The sequence below is a fragment of the Hyaena hyaena genome, unplaced genomic scaffold, assembly GCF_003009895.1.
Source record: "Hyaena hyaena isolate Hyena2069 unplaced genomic scaffold, ASM300989v1 scaffold_254, whole genome shotgun sequence".
In the NCBI taxonomy this organism is placed as follows: Eukaryota; Metazoa; Chordata; class Mammalia; order Carnivora; family Hyaenidae; genus Hyaena; species Hyaena hyaena.
The window spans coordinates 363028-380616 of NW_024080890.1; the positions used below are offsets into that span (position 1 = coordinate 363028).

General features: G+C 52.1%; 1 protein-coding gene across 1 annotated transcript in view; it reads right to left on the reverse strand.

The window, feature by feature from the left end:
• Window positions 1–263: 263 nt before the first annotated feature.
• TRAPPC10 (trafficking protein particle complex 10) overlaps window positions 264–17589 on the reverse strand; it is an 85251-nt gene continuing 67925 nt past the window's right edge. The window contains exons 22-27 of the mRNA XM_039245455.1: window positions 13083–13183; window positions 11572–11698; window positions 10590–10760; window positions 6891–7068; window positions 3781–3975; window positions 264–3474 (exon numbers count right to left, since the gene is read on the reverse strand). Coding sequence (XP_039101386.1) covers window positions 3242–3474; window positions 3781–3975; window positions 6891–7068; window positions 10590–10760; window positions 11572–11698; window positions 13083–13183 — 1005 coding nt within the window. The 3' untranslated portion in view covers window positions 264–3241. The remainder of the gene's footprint in view (window positions 3475–3780; window positions 3976–6890; window positions 7069–10589; window positions 10761–11571; window positions 11699–13082; window positions 13184–17589) is intronic.

Genomic DNA, 17589 nt, shown 5'->3' on the forward strand with positions numbered 1-17589 from the left:
CAGTTAACGCGACTGGCAGATAGATTTACAAAAAAAAAATAAATAAAAACCAAAAACCCAAGCCCTGAAGACTCAAATGTCTTTGTTCCTGTGGGCTATTGGGTAATGAATTACGAAAAAAATCCCTAATGCTCCCCACAAGGCAAATAATTTATGCTTCGAGTCAGGAACAAGGATTAGGGAGAGAACACCAGAAAATTCTTTAACTTCACACGCTCAACTTTCTGCTCCTCAGCAAAAGAATGAAGTTCAAAACAGCAAAGTTTCTTCTTAAAATCTGTATTTTCAGAATTATAATGCTTACATTTTAAACAGTCTTAATACAATGGTTTTAGTCTAACAATATGTTACAGAATAATGTGAAAAATGACTCTCGTAGTAAACCATGAAAATGGAATTAATACCTGCAGTGTCAAAGTCACCAGCTTGCCACCTTTTCCATTCACGGAATCCCAGCAAATTGTATTAATGATACTTTAGGGTCTTACAGCCTGACATATATGATGAATAAATTTAGAGAAAGGGGGCACTTTCATGAAAAATCAAATTCCACAATCATGTAGGGTTTATTTTAAAGATCACATTGACTGCAAACCACTCAGATCAGCGTAGTTGGTTCTTTAAAAAGTAGTATACTTTTCATTTAGTGCACACATCCAGAGTGTTTCATTTTATAACTCAATCTTAAACACTAAGGAAGAATTGGACAGAAGCCTGTGTGTATTTTCTCTACTAACTATGGGATATCGACCAAGATTTCCTAATGTAAGAATCCAACCCACGACCGGCTGTGCTGACAATGGACTGTAGGTAATAGTCATTTTCAGATTAAATACAACAATTTCCACATTAGCTCAGAAGTTATAACTTTTCCAGTCATAGGAAACCCCATGAAATTCACCAAAATTATAACTTATTTCCTTTTCCACTTGCTAGTATTTACATGTTCCACAGAGATTTGTAAAACGGCTGCATATTCTGCTTTTTAGATGCACATTCCATATCCGGCTTCACGATTATTTAACAGCTGCTACACCTTTACTAACAAAACCAGCCTGTCGCAAACACATATGCCTTATTTTAAACACAATAAAAATCGAATTACTGTCTTCAAGAAAAAAAAGGTTTAGATGACATTTTTCTTTTGTGTAAAACAAAACAAAATAAAAACAGAGGCACCCTTGTAACGGGTTGCAACAGATCTCTTGGGTAATTGCGGGGGGTGGGGGGGAACCAAACCTCCAATAAATTTTATCCCATACAAATTGAGGACAGTAAGAAGCCCATGAACATTTTGGATTTCCCCTTCATTTTCTCCCTCTAAATATATTATGTAATTAGATAATTTCATCCTGGGATTAGAACACACACACACACACACACACACACTCAAACAGAAATAAGGTAATCATCGAATCACACGTCCCCCATTCCAGAGGGTAGAGTGAAAGCCGCATTAGGCACGGAGGCTCCGAGACTGACCACGCGAGGTGTTTCTGGTGGAATCACATCTCAAACATCTCTTCATCCACAGGGCTTGGCAGATCTTTAGGACAATTGTCAATTTTTACAACAAAATGAACTTATTTTAGAAACCTTAAGCTTTCATTAGACTCTGAAGTTTTAATTTGCCTAACTAGTTGATCAAGTTGATTAGTTTTAAAGTGCACCTAGGGAAGATGAATTTCTGAAAAGTTTAATTAAACTCACAAATATTGATCTTCTTTACACGGCTCCAATTTCTGTAAATGAAAAGACGCGGGGTGGGGCGCGTGGGAGTCACACCACCTTATTTGCCGAGTGAGCTGAAAGACCAGCCACAGAAGCGCGGGAACAAGGACTCTGAGCTGCCCTTCTCCCCCGCCGCCCCAAGTGCCCCCAGCCCCGCAAGGCCAGCCTCCTCCAGCCTCCTCCGGCAGGTGACAAGCAGGCCCCTCTTCTCTCCGGCTTGTTTACGTGACGCCGCCCCTCTGGGCCTGACTGCACCCCATTTCTGCACCAGGCTGCTCGGGCTCCATTCCGACCACGCTTTCCCAGGGAAGTAGGAGTTCTCTATCTCTTACGTACAAAAATACATTGCTTTGGCGAGCTGGAAAAGGGTTCATACAGCCAACACTTATTTACAAGCTGTGACTCTCACACCAGTAAAAACAAACACACATTTATTTTGTCCTTGATTTTTGGTGCAACTTCTACATAAACTTACATCCGTTAGTTCATACTTTTAAAAATAATAAATCAACCATATATACAATTAAATTTACAACCGAGAGCAAATTAATCCATTGGTAACGGTTATGACTGCAATTTTAGTGGACCAGCAGAGAACATTCCAAGACTTCCGTCGTTCCCACAACCAGGCTAGAAGCACAGGGCCCCTCCAGGCCCCACTGGGGCCTCTTAATCTCTAGGACTTAAGGTGCAAAAGAAAAGTATTGATTACACAGTGACGATGACATGTCAAGACTCAAAAGGTGAGAAGAAAACAACATATCAACCCCCACATATATGATAATAAAAATAAATACATATTTAATTCCAAGTGCATATGATATTCAATCAATATCATGGGGGAAAGGGGTTCCAGAAACGTTTATTCCTAAACTATTTCAATACCAAGTTGTCCCTTAGGCCCTGGTCTAGTCTCCCCAAAGTACCTTAAAATGGCTCCAGTTAATGGAGGCTCCAGGAGGGGCTCTGTTCCCTCCCCACCCCAGCCCTCAGCCTCGCTGACCTGCCCTCAAAGGGTGTTATTCTAGAATAGCACAACTCAGCAGGGTAAAGGACGGTGTTTTGTCCCGCAGGAGACTTACAAATCCACCTGGCCCAGGAAGAGGGCAGCCGTGCGCCCAGAGAGGCACACACAGGTCACTGCTGAGCCGGCGAGGGCGGCCGCGTGTCTCCCTGGAAGGCGCACGGCCTGAGTAAGGAACCAGCGGACGGGGAGGCCGCCGGGCGACAGAGCAGGGCACAGACCTTCCACGACAGGGAGGGGCTGGCGGGGGTGGGGTCTAGGCAAACACCGGAGGCGCCAGCACAGGGACAGGGAGGGAAAAAGAAATAACCACTGACAACACAGAGATGACGTCGTAACCCAGTCGACCCGCCGCGCACGGACGTTCCCGGACGCGCCCAGGCCAGGCAGGACCCCAGGAGGCTGGTGAGCGCTAGGATGTGGCGACGGGGAGCAGCGGAGCCGGGACCCCTCCGAGCGCAGGGCGCGCGCTGGCCCAGGGCGTGGTCACGTGACACTGACTTCGAGAACGTGGTCGTCTCTGCTGGGGACGACCAGCACCTGCGCGCCCACGCTGGCGTTGACGACCTGGCCGGGCGGCAGCGCCTGCAGCCGGGGCATGGGCAGGCCTCTGTGCTCGCCGCCGGGGGCCGGGTGCGCGCCGGCCCTGCTCCTGCCGCCGTCCGGCTGGTCGTCCACGTGCTTGTCCACCGACAGCCCGTCGCTCTCTATCCAGCTATCTGCAGAACGCACAGCAGGTGAGGCGGGTGGCCGCTACGGGGACCGCCCCCGCCCGGGGAGCAGCAAGCGCCTAAGCCGACCTTCCGTGCAAGACAACGTTAAATGAGGCAACCCTCTAAAGGGGACCCAGCGTCGGAGTAGGTGCCTATGGCCCGTAACCCCGACCCGGTTTCTGGTTCGGCTCCGCTGCCACCGAACACACGCGGCTGAAGGGCAAGCCCGTCCCTGCGAGCGGAGGGTCCCACCTCCCTGCACAGACGCGGCTCCGCTCCCACAGCGAGCGCGCCCCACCTTCGAGTCCTTACCAGCGTCCAGCTGTGAGGAGTGCGCCGAGTGGTGGGGGAGGTACTTGAAGAGCCTGACGTCGGGAAGGGGCAGGTAACCGGCAAAGAGGGGCATCACCTCCATGTGGACGCGGTGAGTGGCCCGGGCGGCCACGGGCATGGAGATGACGCCAGAACTTTTCCCACACACCGCCCAATTGCTACTGTTGTCGACCACTGAAACGCAGATGGAGAGCACCGGTTTTTCCCCGGTAAGAGCATCGGCATCCACCGCAAAATAAGGCCATCGACAGTCCCCCCACTCCAGAGCGTAAGGTCCCAAACCAGATACATTCTATACCTTACATCTCCCAGCTGCACCTGAACGTGAAACACATATGGCTCAAGAACTAAAATACATGTCAGGCGCACAGGGAAAACCACTTTTTTCTCAAGTTAATAAATGAACAGCGACTCCATCTCACGTGACAGCTGTGTGCATCAGGCCTAAGAGTGTGGGCGTCCCGGCCAGTAAACTTGGAAGCGGGCAGGGCAGGATGCCAGTTCGGCTGGTACGTGGTTGGCATCAGACCAGGGTCCCGATCCCAGCTCTGCCGCTCAGAGCAGCCTCCCGGCGGGAGGGGAAGAGACGCACGGAGGGCACTTCCACCATCGGGGAGCCTTCGCGTACGGCATTTTATCAGCACCATCACAGCACAAACGTGATGCCACTGAGTGCAACGTTAAGTACTTAGCTGGGCAGGCATTCAAAGGTAAACAGGATAGGAGCCTTGTCTTCAAGAAGCAGATGACTCTGCAGAGAGGTCACAGAGTCCCCTCTGTAAGGGGACACGAAGGAGGAGCCCAGAAGGTTCAAGGACTAGAAGCTTCACAAGCAGCCAAGGGGCAGCAGAGGGCAGGCTGCCTACAGATGGGGGTGGGGGCTTCTGGGGACAAGTGGTACCAAAGGACACGCAGAGGCTGCAGCCGCATGTGGGACGGACACACGTGGGAGCGGTTCCGCGTGTGTCCCCAGGGCAGCACGGGGCCAACGCTGCCTTCACACTCCCGCCTTTCCCCCCGTGTCACCCTGCGCGCTAGGCGGGCAGGACCGCAGGGCCGAGCGGGAACCGAGGCCCCAGTGCACAGAGAGTCGTGGCCGCGGGCCCCTCAACGCCACACATTTGGGGATAAAAACCACCAGTTTTACTTAAGCGTGTCCTTCACGAAGCAGTCAAAATTAGTTGTACTAAATGCAACCCTTAAGCAAACATTTTTTTAACTTTAACTCGAAATGGTTACAGACTCACAAGGAGTTGCAAAACATTAAAAAGAGGTCCGCGCCCCCTCGGCCTCGTGCACACAGGCGCCGGGCACAGGCCACCGGGGCTGCATCAGCGCAGCCGTTCGGGTCTGGGGGATCTGGCAGATGCTGTCTCGAAAATGAACGGCGGGAGCCTGTCACGTCAAAGTTGCCGCCGACACAATCTGAAACCCTGATCAAAGTTAGGATTTTGGACAACGTGGCCTTGCCACTGGGATCCTGGCAGCGTGCCGGGACCCAGGCCACCCTGAGGAGCTCAGCGGGAGCTGGAAGTGGACGCGGCTGTGTGATACTGTGCAACAAGACGGTACACTACGTACGTGCAAGATCTGCATCCGGCAGGAAGCACGCTTCCCACGTGACTGAGCCAGGGGGCCACAACATGCTGCCTGGGTAGGAGAGCTTTCAACCCAGACGCCAGGGCGCCTGGGGGCTCAGTCGGCTAAGCATCTGTCTCTTGACTTCAGCTCAGGTCTGGATCTCACAGTTGTGAGACAGAGTCCCGTGTTGGGCTCTGCGCTGGACATGGAGCCTGCTCAGGACTCTCTCTCTCTCCCTCTCTCTCTCTCCCTCTCTCTCTCTCTCTCCATCTCTCTCTCCCCCCCAACTGCCCCCAACCCCCCCCCCCCCCACTAATGCACTCTCGCTCTCTCTCCCTCTCCCACTCAAAAAAAAGAAAAAAGAAAGTCAAACCACAAGCCAGGTGAAACGATTTAAAGGAACTGAGTACGGAAAGCTCATTCACCTGATTTCAGATTCCAGCCGGTAACCGGCCCCTGAAGGCCCGGGCCCTGTCCCGCTCTGGTGACGTATCACAGAGGAGCAGCCACGGTCATGAGAAGGCTGCTTCCATCCACCGCCCTGCACCGACCACAGATCGGCGAGCCTGGAGCCTCCCCGTGCTCCCGCCGGCATGACACGGAGCCGCACCAGCGGAGAGGGAGACTCGGGTGCCTCCGTGGAACCCGGGATCAGAGGGGTTTGAAAGGACTCAAGTTAATGTCATTCTTCTCTTTTCTTTTAGTTTATTTGTTTTGAGAGTAAGAGAGCACGAGAAGGGGAGGGGCACAGAGAGAAAGAGTCCCAAGCTGGCTCTGCACTGTCAGTGTGGAGCCCAACGCAGGGCTGGAACCCACAAACCGTGACACCGTGGCCTGAGCTGAGGTCAGACCCAGGCGGCCCTCTTCTCTGTCTTATGTTGGAAAGTGGCTGTTCTCCAGCATGAGGTCATGTGATGTCATGCTATTTGCTAAGTGACTAAACACAGAAACGTTCAGCTCCTCAACCACTTTTCAGAGCGTAAAAGGTCCCAACACCTCACACAGAGAACTGCTGAGGAAGCAGCCCCAGGGGAGGTGGGGGTGCCGGAGAGGGGGCTTCGGGGGGAGTCAGTGAGGCGGGGAGCCCAGGCGGGGGCCAGCGTCAGGTGGGGACGGAGCAGGGGATGCCGGGAGGCCAGAGGGGAGCCGGCAGAGATGGGCCTCCAGGCCGCATGGCTGCTGAGCGCCGGACTTCCGGCCCTGCTTCCATGGTCGGGGAAGACCGGACTCCCGGCAGAGGGACGGCGGCTCTAGGAGGCCCCAGTTCTCAGCACTGAGCCCGGCGACTGCCCAAAAATACCCGTAGCAAGAATGACTCCCCAAAAACCAAGTCCAACATCCTGCCAGCCTAGGAACATGCTGTACGATGAAACATGCAAATGAGCTTTTTGATTCTAGAACATTCTCTCTTCAGACAAGGCACACTACATTTGAGAAAGGGAGGGCACCATCCCATCAAGCAATGAGTTGGCACCCATGGTTAGAGAAAGGGGCGCACCCAGACCTACCTTCATACATGAGCTTGGTGGAAAAGTACTCGTCGGACTCAGTCAGCGCCTCGTCCTTATCCACCTCCAGGAGGTCTGAGAGCCGCGTGATGGTCACCTCCAAGGAGCAGAGCGAGCCCGTCCTACAGTGCTCCATTCCCGACGGGGGCAGTATCTCCGCTCTCACGTTATACAAAGTCTGGGCGAGAGAGAGAGAGCACAGATGCAGAAGCAAGCTGAAGAAATGCTATTCGAGGCCACGCAGGGCTGCGCACAGACACGGAGGAGGAGGGGAGGGGCGGGCCCGGGGCTCTGCGGAGTCAGCCAGGAGAGCCGCGCCTTGGCCCCTGAGCCACCACCTGGAGGGACGGCCTGCTTGGTCCCCACCGCAGCCACCTCAGTCTCTCTCTCTCTTTTTTTAGGTGTTTGTCTATTTTTGAAAGAGGGCAAGCAGGGGAATGGCAAAGGGAGAGAAAGACAGAAAGAGAGCGAGAACCCCAACAGGCTCAGTGCTGTCAGCACAGAGCCCAAGGCGGGGCTCAATCCCAAGAGCCGCGAGGTCATGACCTGAGCCGAAATCAAGAGTTGGGCACATAACCGACTGAGCCCCCCAGGCGCCCCAGTGCTGGCCATTTTCAAGCCTGCATGACGGTGGCAAGGACAGGCCCGTGGCTCTGTGTGCCTGTCACCCAGATTCAAGATTATCACTTTTGGCTGCATTTGCGTTCTCTCGGTGGATCGACATTCATTTCTCTGCCTGGGACATCGAAGGCAAATTCCAGAGAACCCGTCCCTTCGCCCCCCTGCACCTGAAAACCCTGGACACCCTCCTACAGACGTGGCGCCAGAACCACCACAGGCCGAGGGAACGCCCCTTCCCTGCTCCCACCGCGCACAGCTACCTCTGCCCAAACGTTCCCTTCTCTGCCACGACCCCCTCACCCAGCAGCCACGCCCGTTCACACCGCCGACACTCTCACCGCCCAGGACACGCGAGGACCCGGAGCCGGCACCACGCAGGCTGGTGGCTGCCCTTCAGAAGGTGTGCGTTCTCCTTGGGGCATTGTCGGCGATCATTCTGTTCGTTCAAGTAGCGCGCGGGGGCCCTGCTTGGACACGGGCCCCTCAGGCAAGCGCACGCCCCCGATGACAGCCACAGGGTGACGAGCGACAGAAGTTCCGGACAGGGTTTCCCCAGCACGCCGCCCCGCCTCCCGGCGTCTTCCCCTCGCGTGCCCCTTAGGTAAGAGCCCCCCAGGCCTCCCGAGACGCACTCCCGAGTGTGAACTGACCGGTCCAGGAGCCCCAGCCCCGGACACAGGCTCACACCCGGCCGCTGCGGTCTGCACCCCGCCTGTGCCTCCCCGCGTGGCCCTCACGGAGCGCCAGGGGCTTCCCCCAGGGCCTGTGAGTGCCAACGTCTCTGCCCTTTCTCGTGCTCTTCTGTGGGGCCAGGGCTCACCATCCCTGCTCTGTGCTACACCCAGCAAGCGTCAGTTTTCCAAAGTCCTAACATGCGTGAAATAATTAAGGCATAACTCGATTCAAAAGTGCTCTGTGGGTACTGTAAAGCGTTGGAAGAACATAGATTTTAGAATTTTAAAAGGCCTATTGCCAAAGTAAAACATTTCTCCGGGAGCCCACAAGGCTGACCGGGAGCCCGAGGCGGGCGCTGCTCGGGGACTTTCCCGCCAAACACCCAATCACGTCCACCTGGGGCGGGACAGGCTCCTAGGATCTGAGGGGATCGGCTGCCTACAGACGATGGCCGATGGCCGGGGTGCGACCCCAGGGCTTGGAGGAGAAGCATCCGAGTCCCGGGGGACGAAGGGGGGCCGGCGGGTGAAGGAGCAGAGAAGGCAGGCGGCGCTAGCGGGGCTGACCCCCAGCCTCCTGGCCCCGAGGAGCGCCCCGCCGGCCTGCACCGTCTGCGAGCTCAGGAGAGGCAGGGTGAGCTCTGCTCGGGGCTCGGAAGGGAGCCCGGAGACACGGGATGACGAGGCGGAGTGTGCCAAGTGCGCGCCCGCCAGCGCTGCCTTCTGCCGCCACGTGGGACGGGGGAGCGTGGCTGGGAGGCCGGGGGGGAGGCCTAGGACAGAAGCGGGCCTGAGACACTTCCCTGCCCCTGCGGCAGCAGTCAGGGCCTACAAACTCCCCCACGTGTGGCCCACTGACCGCGACAAGGGTGCCAAGGCCGTCCAATGGGGAAAGAACAGACTTTCCAGGGGCGTCTGGCTGGCTCAGTCAGGTGCGCATCTGACTCTGGATTCTGGCTCAGGTCACATCCCAGGGTTGTGAGATCGAGCTCCACATCGGGCTCCACGTGGAGTGTGGAAGCCTGCTTTAGGTTCTGTCTCTGCTCCTCCCCTGCTCATGTTCTCATTCTCGCTCTCAAGATAAACGTTTAAAAAACAAAAAGAGGGGCGCCTGGGTGGCTTAGTCAGTTGAGTCTGACTTTTGCTTAGGTCATGATCTCGCAGTTCGTGGGTTCAAGCCCCGCGTCGGGCTCTGTGCTGACTGCCAGCTCAGAGCCTGGAGCCTGTTTCGGAGTCTGTGACTCCCTCTCTCTCTAACACACCAAAACAAAAAATATCTCTCTCTCCTAGAAATAAAACATAAAAAAAAAAAAAGTGACCGTGATGATGGCTGCATAGCCCTGTCCACATACTAACTGCGCTGAACCATCCATGTCAAATGGGTGAAGTTCATGGGGTGTAAACTACACAGCTCAGCACAGCTTTCCTCAAGGAAAGCGGCGTCTCTGTTCCCAGGCCTCAGAGGACGCGTTCTCAGACGGCGACCCCCCGGAAACGCCTCCGTGCTCTCCGTGTGGAGAGGAAGCAGGAGAGACAGAGGCGACAGCGGGACGGTGGGCGAGTTACCGCCACGGGAAGCAGGCCAGGCTACATCCAGGCTCTGCGCCACGGGAGTGGACGTGGAGCCACTGGTAACACTCCAAAAAGGCATTTGTTAGGGCTCTGAAAAGATGAGTCATGCTGGCGACGACCCTGAGGTCTAAGGCGGATAAAGACAGTGCAATAAAACAGTCTCTTGGCTGAAAGGAGTTCTTGAAAAAACGGATAATATCCAGAGCCACACGCACAAACACACCTCCAAGTGTCGTTTGACGACTTCAGGAGTAAAGGAAAAAGAAACAGCACAAAATTGTATATTTGCATTTTGATTTCCCTCACACAAAATCCAAGTCTCACCGAAGGGAAGAAAACACAACCAATCCCCTCATCTAACTCAAGGCGACCCCGCTCCACACCGCCTGCCCGCTCAGGTTACAGGAACGGCTTGGTAAAACTGAGGAAGTCGATTTCCATAATGTTTTCAGTTTGTCTTTAAATAAACTAAAGACATGCCTTGATAAAGTAACTCCTGAGAGGCAGCCAGGATCGGGGTGAAAGGACTCTAAGAAATAGTTCCAGGACATTCTGAATGTGGGCAAGAGGAAAGGGAACAGAGATCAGGAGCCTTCGCCCTTCAGCAACACTCACCTGAAGGCCACCGGCAGGCCTGCACTGGGACCATGGGTCTCAAATACAATCTGCCAACGACTGAGCTACTCTAAGTGCTAACTATTTTCCTTGATCTGTTGCTCTGTCACTTTGAAAGATCTTTTTTCTATCTGATTTTTTTTAAATTAAAAGGGGTATGGTGCCACCTTTCATTTTCCCACCCCACGCTCCCACCAAAAAATAATACGATACATACGAAAAAATTTTCCACTTGAAATTCGTACGTGTACGGCTTTAAGGGGACGGAGAGTCGTCCCCCGGAGGCTGGGGAGAATCCAACAGAGAAATGGCAGCGCAGGGAAGGGGGGGGCTCTCGCGTCCACTTCAGCTCCCACACAAAGAACACCGACTGCTTGCTGTAGATGCGCTGCAGGAAGAGTCACTGTCAGTGCACGCACACCGCGGCGGACACTGCACCCCAAGCCGCCGCCGGAGCCCCGCCTCCTGGTGCCCTCCTTCCCCCAAGAAGACTGGGCCGAGTCAAAGGTTCTCAATGATTCCAGAAGCTTCACAGCATAGGGGACCATAATGGTACTTAAAGAACGTTTGTCAGTACACAGTACCTCTTACATCTCCAAACTCGGAAATGCCATCACCCAATGGAAAAGGACATCTTTACATTTAGGCCGATTACTTTGCATTTTAACAGTAACTTAGATGGAGGGCCAGCAGCGCCCGTGAGCACGGGGACACCCCCAGCATCTGAAATGGGCCAACTGTTAGCTGGGAACGATCCTTCAAAAACACTACAGATCAGACACCCTAAGAAAACCCTTGAACTCTGTAGCAGCCGGGCAGCGTGAGCGCAGGCAGGATACTTAACGAAGCCACACGGACGCTTGAGAGGTCTTCCCTGGGCATGGACAGGCCTTTGTGCCCACGGTAGGGGGGCTGAAAATTTAATTCTCTTCCAAGATACAGATATCGTTCTATTTCCTAATCCACTCACTGTGCGGCTCAGCCCACAAAACACACATCATGCACACCACGGTGACAACGCGGCTGTTTCAGAGCAGCGGGAGATGGGCTCGTCTTGGGGACGTCCCTCTCTGGGTGGCAAGGCTCGCTCTACACACACACCGCATCTTCACCCAAACCTGGACATGACCGTCACACTCCTGCTCCCACTCTGTTTCCGGCTGGGGGCAGGGGGGAGCTCGCTTCCAGAGAACTGTTACCTGCGGGGACTCGGTGTTCAGCGGCACCAGCTGCAGGTCGGCACTACTGTCGGGACCCACGAGGCTACCCTCCGACAGCTCAAAGTCAAGTTCTGACAAATTCTGGACACAAACTTGAACATACTTCCTAAAACAGAAAGACAAAACAAAACAAAACAAAACACGCTTTTGAAACTTAAGAACTTCAGTGAACGCATTTTGGTTTGCAGAGAAGCTCTTCTTGGGGAGCTGAACAAGGGCCACTGTGACGTAAGAAGCAGGGGTCCCACAGGTTTCTACTTCCGGTTTTATGGGGGAAAGTGTCCCCCCAAAACCGATCTCCCTAAGCAAGCTACTTCTGAGGAAAAACAGGCCAAAGAATGTTATGTTTCTGATCCACTGTCGTCATGTGGTTGTAACCGGCCTTCCTGCACACGCGTGGGGAGACAGGCTGGAAAGGGTGCCCGTTACTCCGGAGAAACTAAGCGCGGGGCTCACGTCGACCCCTGATGCGCGCGGAGAGAAAGCCGGTCTGAAACACAGCAACCCAGCTCCTGTCCGGAAGCGCTGGGGTCTTGACCACGAACATCCACAGTTCCCTCCTCGTAACTTAAAGGAAAAGCCAGCAGGCCGCTGACGTGACCTTCCCCTCCAAGTGCGGTTCGGATGCTGTTGTTACCAAATGATGCAAAGGTCATCAAAGGTCATCAACGGACGAAAACAGAAGGAATTCTACGACGAGAGGCCAGACGCAGCCCTGAGCGCGGGGAGCAGTGTGCCCGTCACCACTTAACGGTGGGACAGCCGGACAGGCTCTCCGGCGCGGACACAGGGCACAGGGCTCTGCGTCCCAGCACTCTGGTCCAGTGGCTGAATCAGAATCGAATCCAGCTTCTAGAGCGGGAGGCTTCTCCCCCGCAGGCAGCTGTGCTCCTGCGGGGGACGTGGCGCTACACCTCGGGACACTTCTGGTGGTCACGGTGGGGGTGGGGAGGATGGGGAGGGCCACGGGCATGGAACAGGAGAGCTGGGGTGTGGGGGGCGGTGCAGAACCCCCCCAGCCCCCGAAAACAAGCAGCTACCAGACCCGAGCGTCAGGGGTGCTGGGGCCGAGAAGCCCAGCCTCAGAGGGAACTAGCAGTTGGCTTAGGAGCTAGTCACCCAAACCCGCAAGATTGGGACCGGTCAGGCTCAGAATGGAGGACCTTCTAGAGGAGAATTGGCCCGTCTGTCAACGGGTCACTGGCTGGAGGAACAGGAGAGGGCAAAGTATCTAATAATCAAATGGGGACTTGGCGTGGATCCCACACCCCAAAGGCTCCCCGCACAAGGGCACTTCTGAGGCAGCTGGGCACGTGGGGACGGACTGGCCGGCGTAGAGCGCAGGGAATCGCTGTGAATCTCAACAAGTGGACGACGGCGTCACAGTGGGAAAGTAAACACGGCCAGGGCCCCCGAGGCCTAGCTCTGAAGGGCCAGGGTCTCCATGAGGGTGGGCGAGGGGCGGGAGCAGGGCCTGGAGTGCACTGTACCGAGTCCCGGCTGACAGGAGAGAGTGTGTGGTCCTGAAGGGCACGCTGAATGTCAGAGCAATGACGGTGGAGTAGATGGACCACGGGCAATCAATGGACACCTGAGGAGACACGGAGGGACACACGTTCAGACCACGCGACGACCACGGCCGCCAGCACCCCATGCATCCAGATCCACAGTGGCTCCCAATTTCCTAGACACCCGATGGCCTCGGTGCTTCTTATTTAGAAAGCACTCCCGCAGTGAGCAGATGCACGAACAAACGGGAAACGTAAAGCTATGCACACAGACAAGAAACGTAAACATGGAAGCGGCCAAACGTCCATAAGTCACCAGAATGGTCTCCAAAGCCCCAGAGTGGATGCCACGGCAAGGGACAGCAGTGCCCCCTCGCTCTTCCGCACCAACGTGGCCATGACGCCAAAGGTGGCTTTTAACCCATAGGAGGCTAGAGCCAAGTGCTTTGTCAAGATGACATAATCAATCACGATTACAAAAGGAGATGGATTATTCCAGCGGTCCACACCAAGCAAACGTGTAACGGAAAAGCAAGTGAGCTGGGGGCGCGGTGTGGACCATGCCCATAACTCCGCCAGGGGCACACGCCATGCTTCACGCTTCCTTTTGTTTCACGGACTACAGATGTGTGCTTCCAGCACTGGTTTCGCCCTCACAATGAAGTGTCACCTTTACCTCAACTCTGCTACCAGATAAGGAAAGAAAGTTTCAGGGAATGAAAATTAAAACATTATCCGCGGGGTGCTAACCAGTCTGACGTAATCTCTCTGCAATGACTGTGTGCGTTAGCCTGTTACCATACTGGTTTTGCGCACGTGTGTCTTTTTTTTTTTTTTCCCCCAAATGATTCAACTTATTTAAACTAAAAAACAAAAACAAAAACCAGTTCACCCTTTTCTCTATGCCCACTCCCACCCTGCCTCTGCCCACCCCCACCCCTGCCTCTGGCATCCACTAGTCTGCACTCTGTATTTATGAGCTTGGGTTTTTTTTTTTTAGATCCACATACAAGAGAGATCAGACGGTATTTATCTTTCTCTGACTTATTCCGTCAGCATAGTGCCCTCAAGGCCCATCCACGTTGCTGCAAATGGCAAGATTTCCTTTTTTATGGTGAGTGATGTTCCGCGCTGCATCTATGCAATGTTTTCTCTGTCCGGTCACCCGTCAGTGGACACGGAGGTTGTTTCCATGTCTAAAGCTCCAGCGAACACGGGGGTGCAGATACCTTTTCAAGTAACTGTTCTCATTTTCTTTGGGTAAATGCCCAGAAGTGGAATTGCTAGACTGTAGGGTAGTTCTATTTTTAATGTTTTTTTTTTAATATTTACTTTTGAGAGCGAGAAAGAGAGACAGAGCACAAGCAGGTAAGGAGGAGAGAGAGACACACACAGAATCCAAAGCAGGCTCCAGGCTCTGAGCTGTCAGCACAGAGCCCAGCGCGGGGCTCAAGCCCATGAACCATGAGATCATGATCTGAGCTGAAGTCAGATGCTTAACCGACTGAACCCCCCCAGGTGCCCCTATTTTTAATGTTTTGAGGGGGCATCCATGCTGTTCTCCAGGGTGCCGCACCAGTCTGCACGGCCCCCCCGCCCCAGCCGTGCATGAGGGCGCCCTCACCTCCCACATCCCATCAGCCTGCCTAGCGATGCTGAGCATCAGTGTGTCTTCTCTGGAAAAATGTCTATTCAGATCTTCTGCCCATTTTTATCAGGTTGTGGGGCTTTTTGCCACTGAGTTGTAGGAGTCCTTTATATATTTTGGGTGTTAACACCTTATCAGATACAGGATTTGAAAATATTTTCTCCCATTCAGTAGGGGTTGTTTTTCCACTCTGTTGATGGCTGCCTTTGCTGAGCAGAGAGCAGCTTTTTTATTTGATGTGGTCCCACTTGTTTATGTTTGCTTTTGGTGTCAGATCCATAAAATCATTGCCAAGACCACTGTTGAGGAGCTCACCACCTATTTTCTTCTAGGGGTTTTATGGCTTTAGGTCTAACATTCTAGCTTTTAATACATTAAAAAAATTTTTTTTAATGTTTTATTTCTGAGAGAGAGAGAGAGAGAGAGAGAGAGAGAGAGAGAGTATGGGAGGGACAGAGTGAGAAGGAGACACAGAATCTGAAGCAGCTCCAGGCTCTGAGCTGTCAGCACAGAGCCCGACGTGGCCTCGAACCCACGAACTGTGAGATTATGACCTGAGCCGAAGTCGGACGCTTAACCGACTGAGCCCCCCAGGCGCCCTTTTAATCCATTTTAATTTTTTGTGGATGCTGAAAGACAGGGGTCGGACTTCATTCTTTTGCACGTGGTCGTCCAGTTTCTTCAGCACCTTTTCTTTGAAGACACTGTCCTTTCTTCATTACACATTCCTGGCTCCTCTGTCAGAAACTGACCATATACATGTTCCATTTATTTCTGTGCTTTATATTCTGTTCCACTGATCGGTGTATGTGCTTTTATGCCAATACCACACTGTTTTGATAACAACAGCTTTGTAATATACTTTCAAGTCAGGGAGTGTGGTACCTACAGCTTTGTTCTCAAGAAAGTGGTGGGTATTTGGGGTCTATTGTGCTTTCATACACATTTTAGGATTCTCTGTTCTATGTCTATGAAAAGTGCCATTGGAGTTTTGATAGGGATTACACTCAATCTGCATATTGCTTTGGGTAGTTACGGATATCTCAATAGTATTAAATCTTCCAATCCACTAGCACAAATTATCTTTCCATGTATTTGTATCTTCTTCAATTTCTTTCATCGATGTCTTCTAGTTTTCTTTTTTTCAAATTTCATTTATTTAGAGATTTTAAAATTTACATCCACGGTAGTTAGCATCTAGTGCAATAATGATTTCAGCAGTAGAATCCAGTGATGCAGCCCTTACATAGAACACCCAGTGCTCATCCCAAGTGTCCTCCTTAATGTCCCCCCACCCATTTAGCCCACTCCCCACCCACAACCCCTCCAGCAAACCTCAGTTTGTTCTCTGTATTTAAGAGTCTCTTGTGTTTCGTCCCCCTCCTTGTTTTTATATTATTTTTATATTTTTATATTCCCTTATGTTCATCTGTTTTATAGTTTTCAAAATATAGGTTTGTCACCTCCTTGGTTAAATTTATTCCTAGGTATTTTACTCTTCTAGATGCAGCTGTAAATAGAATTGCTTTCTTTATTTCTCTTTCTGATAGTTCATTATTAGTATACACAACCACAACAGATTTTTGTGTATTCATTTTGTATCCTGCAACTTTAATGAATTTAAGTTTTTTGATTCAGCCTTTAGAGTTGTAGAGATATTATGCCCCCTGCAAACAGAGACATTTTACTTCTTTCCCTTCAGTCTGGAGGCCTTTTATTACTTTTTCTTGCCTAACTGCTCTGGCAAGGACTTCCAATACCAAGTTGGATAAAAGTGACAAGAGCCAGCCTCCTTGTCATTTGTGCTCTTAGAGGAAAGGCTTTCAGCTTTTCACCGCTGAGCAGGTCATTAGCTGTGGGCTTGTCGTATGTGGCCTTTATTATGCTGTGGGATGTGTCCTCTGTATCCACTTTGTTGAGACTTTTTATGATAAACGGATGTTGAATTTTGCCAGATGCTTTCCCTGTGTCTACTTTCATCCTTCGCTCTGCTACTGTCGCTGTGGTGGCTCACGTGGGCTGATGTGTGGCCGGTGAGCCATCCTTGCACCCTGGAAATAAATCCCTTTTGATCATGTGTATGATGCTTTTAGTGTATCGTTAAAATGTGGTCTGCTAATACTTTGTTGAGGATTTTTGCACATGTGTTCATCAGAGATACTGGCCTGTAATTTTCTTTTCTTGTGGCGTCCTTTTCTGGTTTTGGTATCAGGTTAATGCCGGCCTCGTAGAACAAGTTTGGAAGAGTCCCCTCCTCTTCTGTTTTTTGGAAGAGTTTAAGAAGTGTATTAAGAGGGGCGCCTGGGTGGCTTAGTCGGTTAAGCGTCCGACTTTCGCTCAGGTCATGATCTCGCGGTTCGTGGGTTCGAGCCCCGCGTCGGGCTCTGTGCTGACTGCCAGCTCAGAGCCTGGAACCTATTTCAGAATCTGTGACTCCCTCTCTCTCTGACCCTCCCCTGCTCACGCTGTCTCTCTCCTAGAAAAAAAAAAAAAAAAAAAAAAAAAAAAAGAAGTGTATTAAGAATGTATTAAGAAGTAACATATTCTTCTTTGAACATATGGTAGACTTCACCAGTGAAGCCTTCTGGCTGGATTTTCATTTGTTGGGAGGTTTCTGATGATTAATTTAGTCTCCTTACTAGCAATCATTTTGTTCAGATTTTGTTTCGTCATGATTCACTCTTGGTAGGTTCTATGTTCCCAGATAAATGAATTTATCCATTTCTTCTAGGCTGTCCAATTTACTGGCGTATAATCGTTCATAATAGTGTCTCATAAGCCTTTGTATTTCTGTGGCGTCAGCTGTAACATCTCTTTGATTTCTGATTTGAGTCCCTCTAT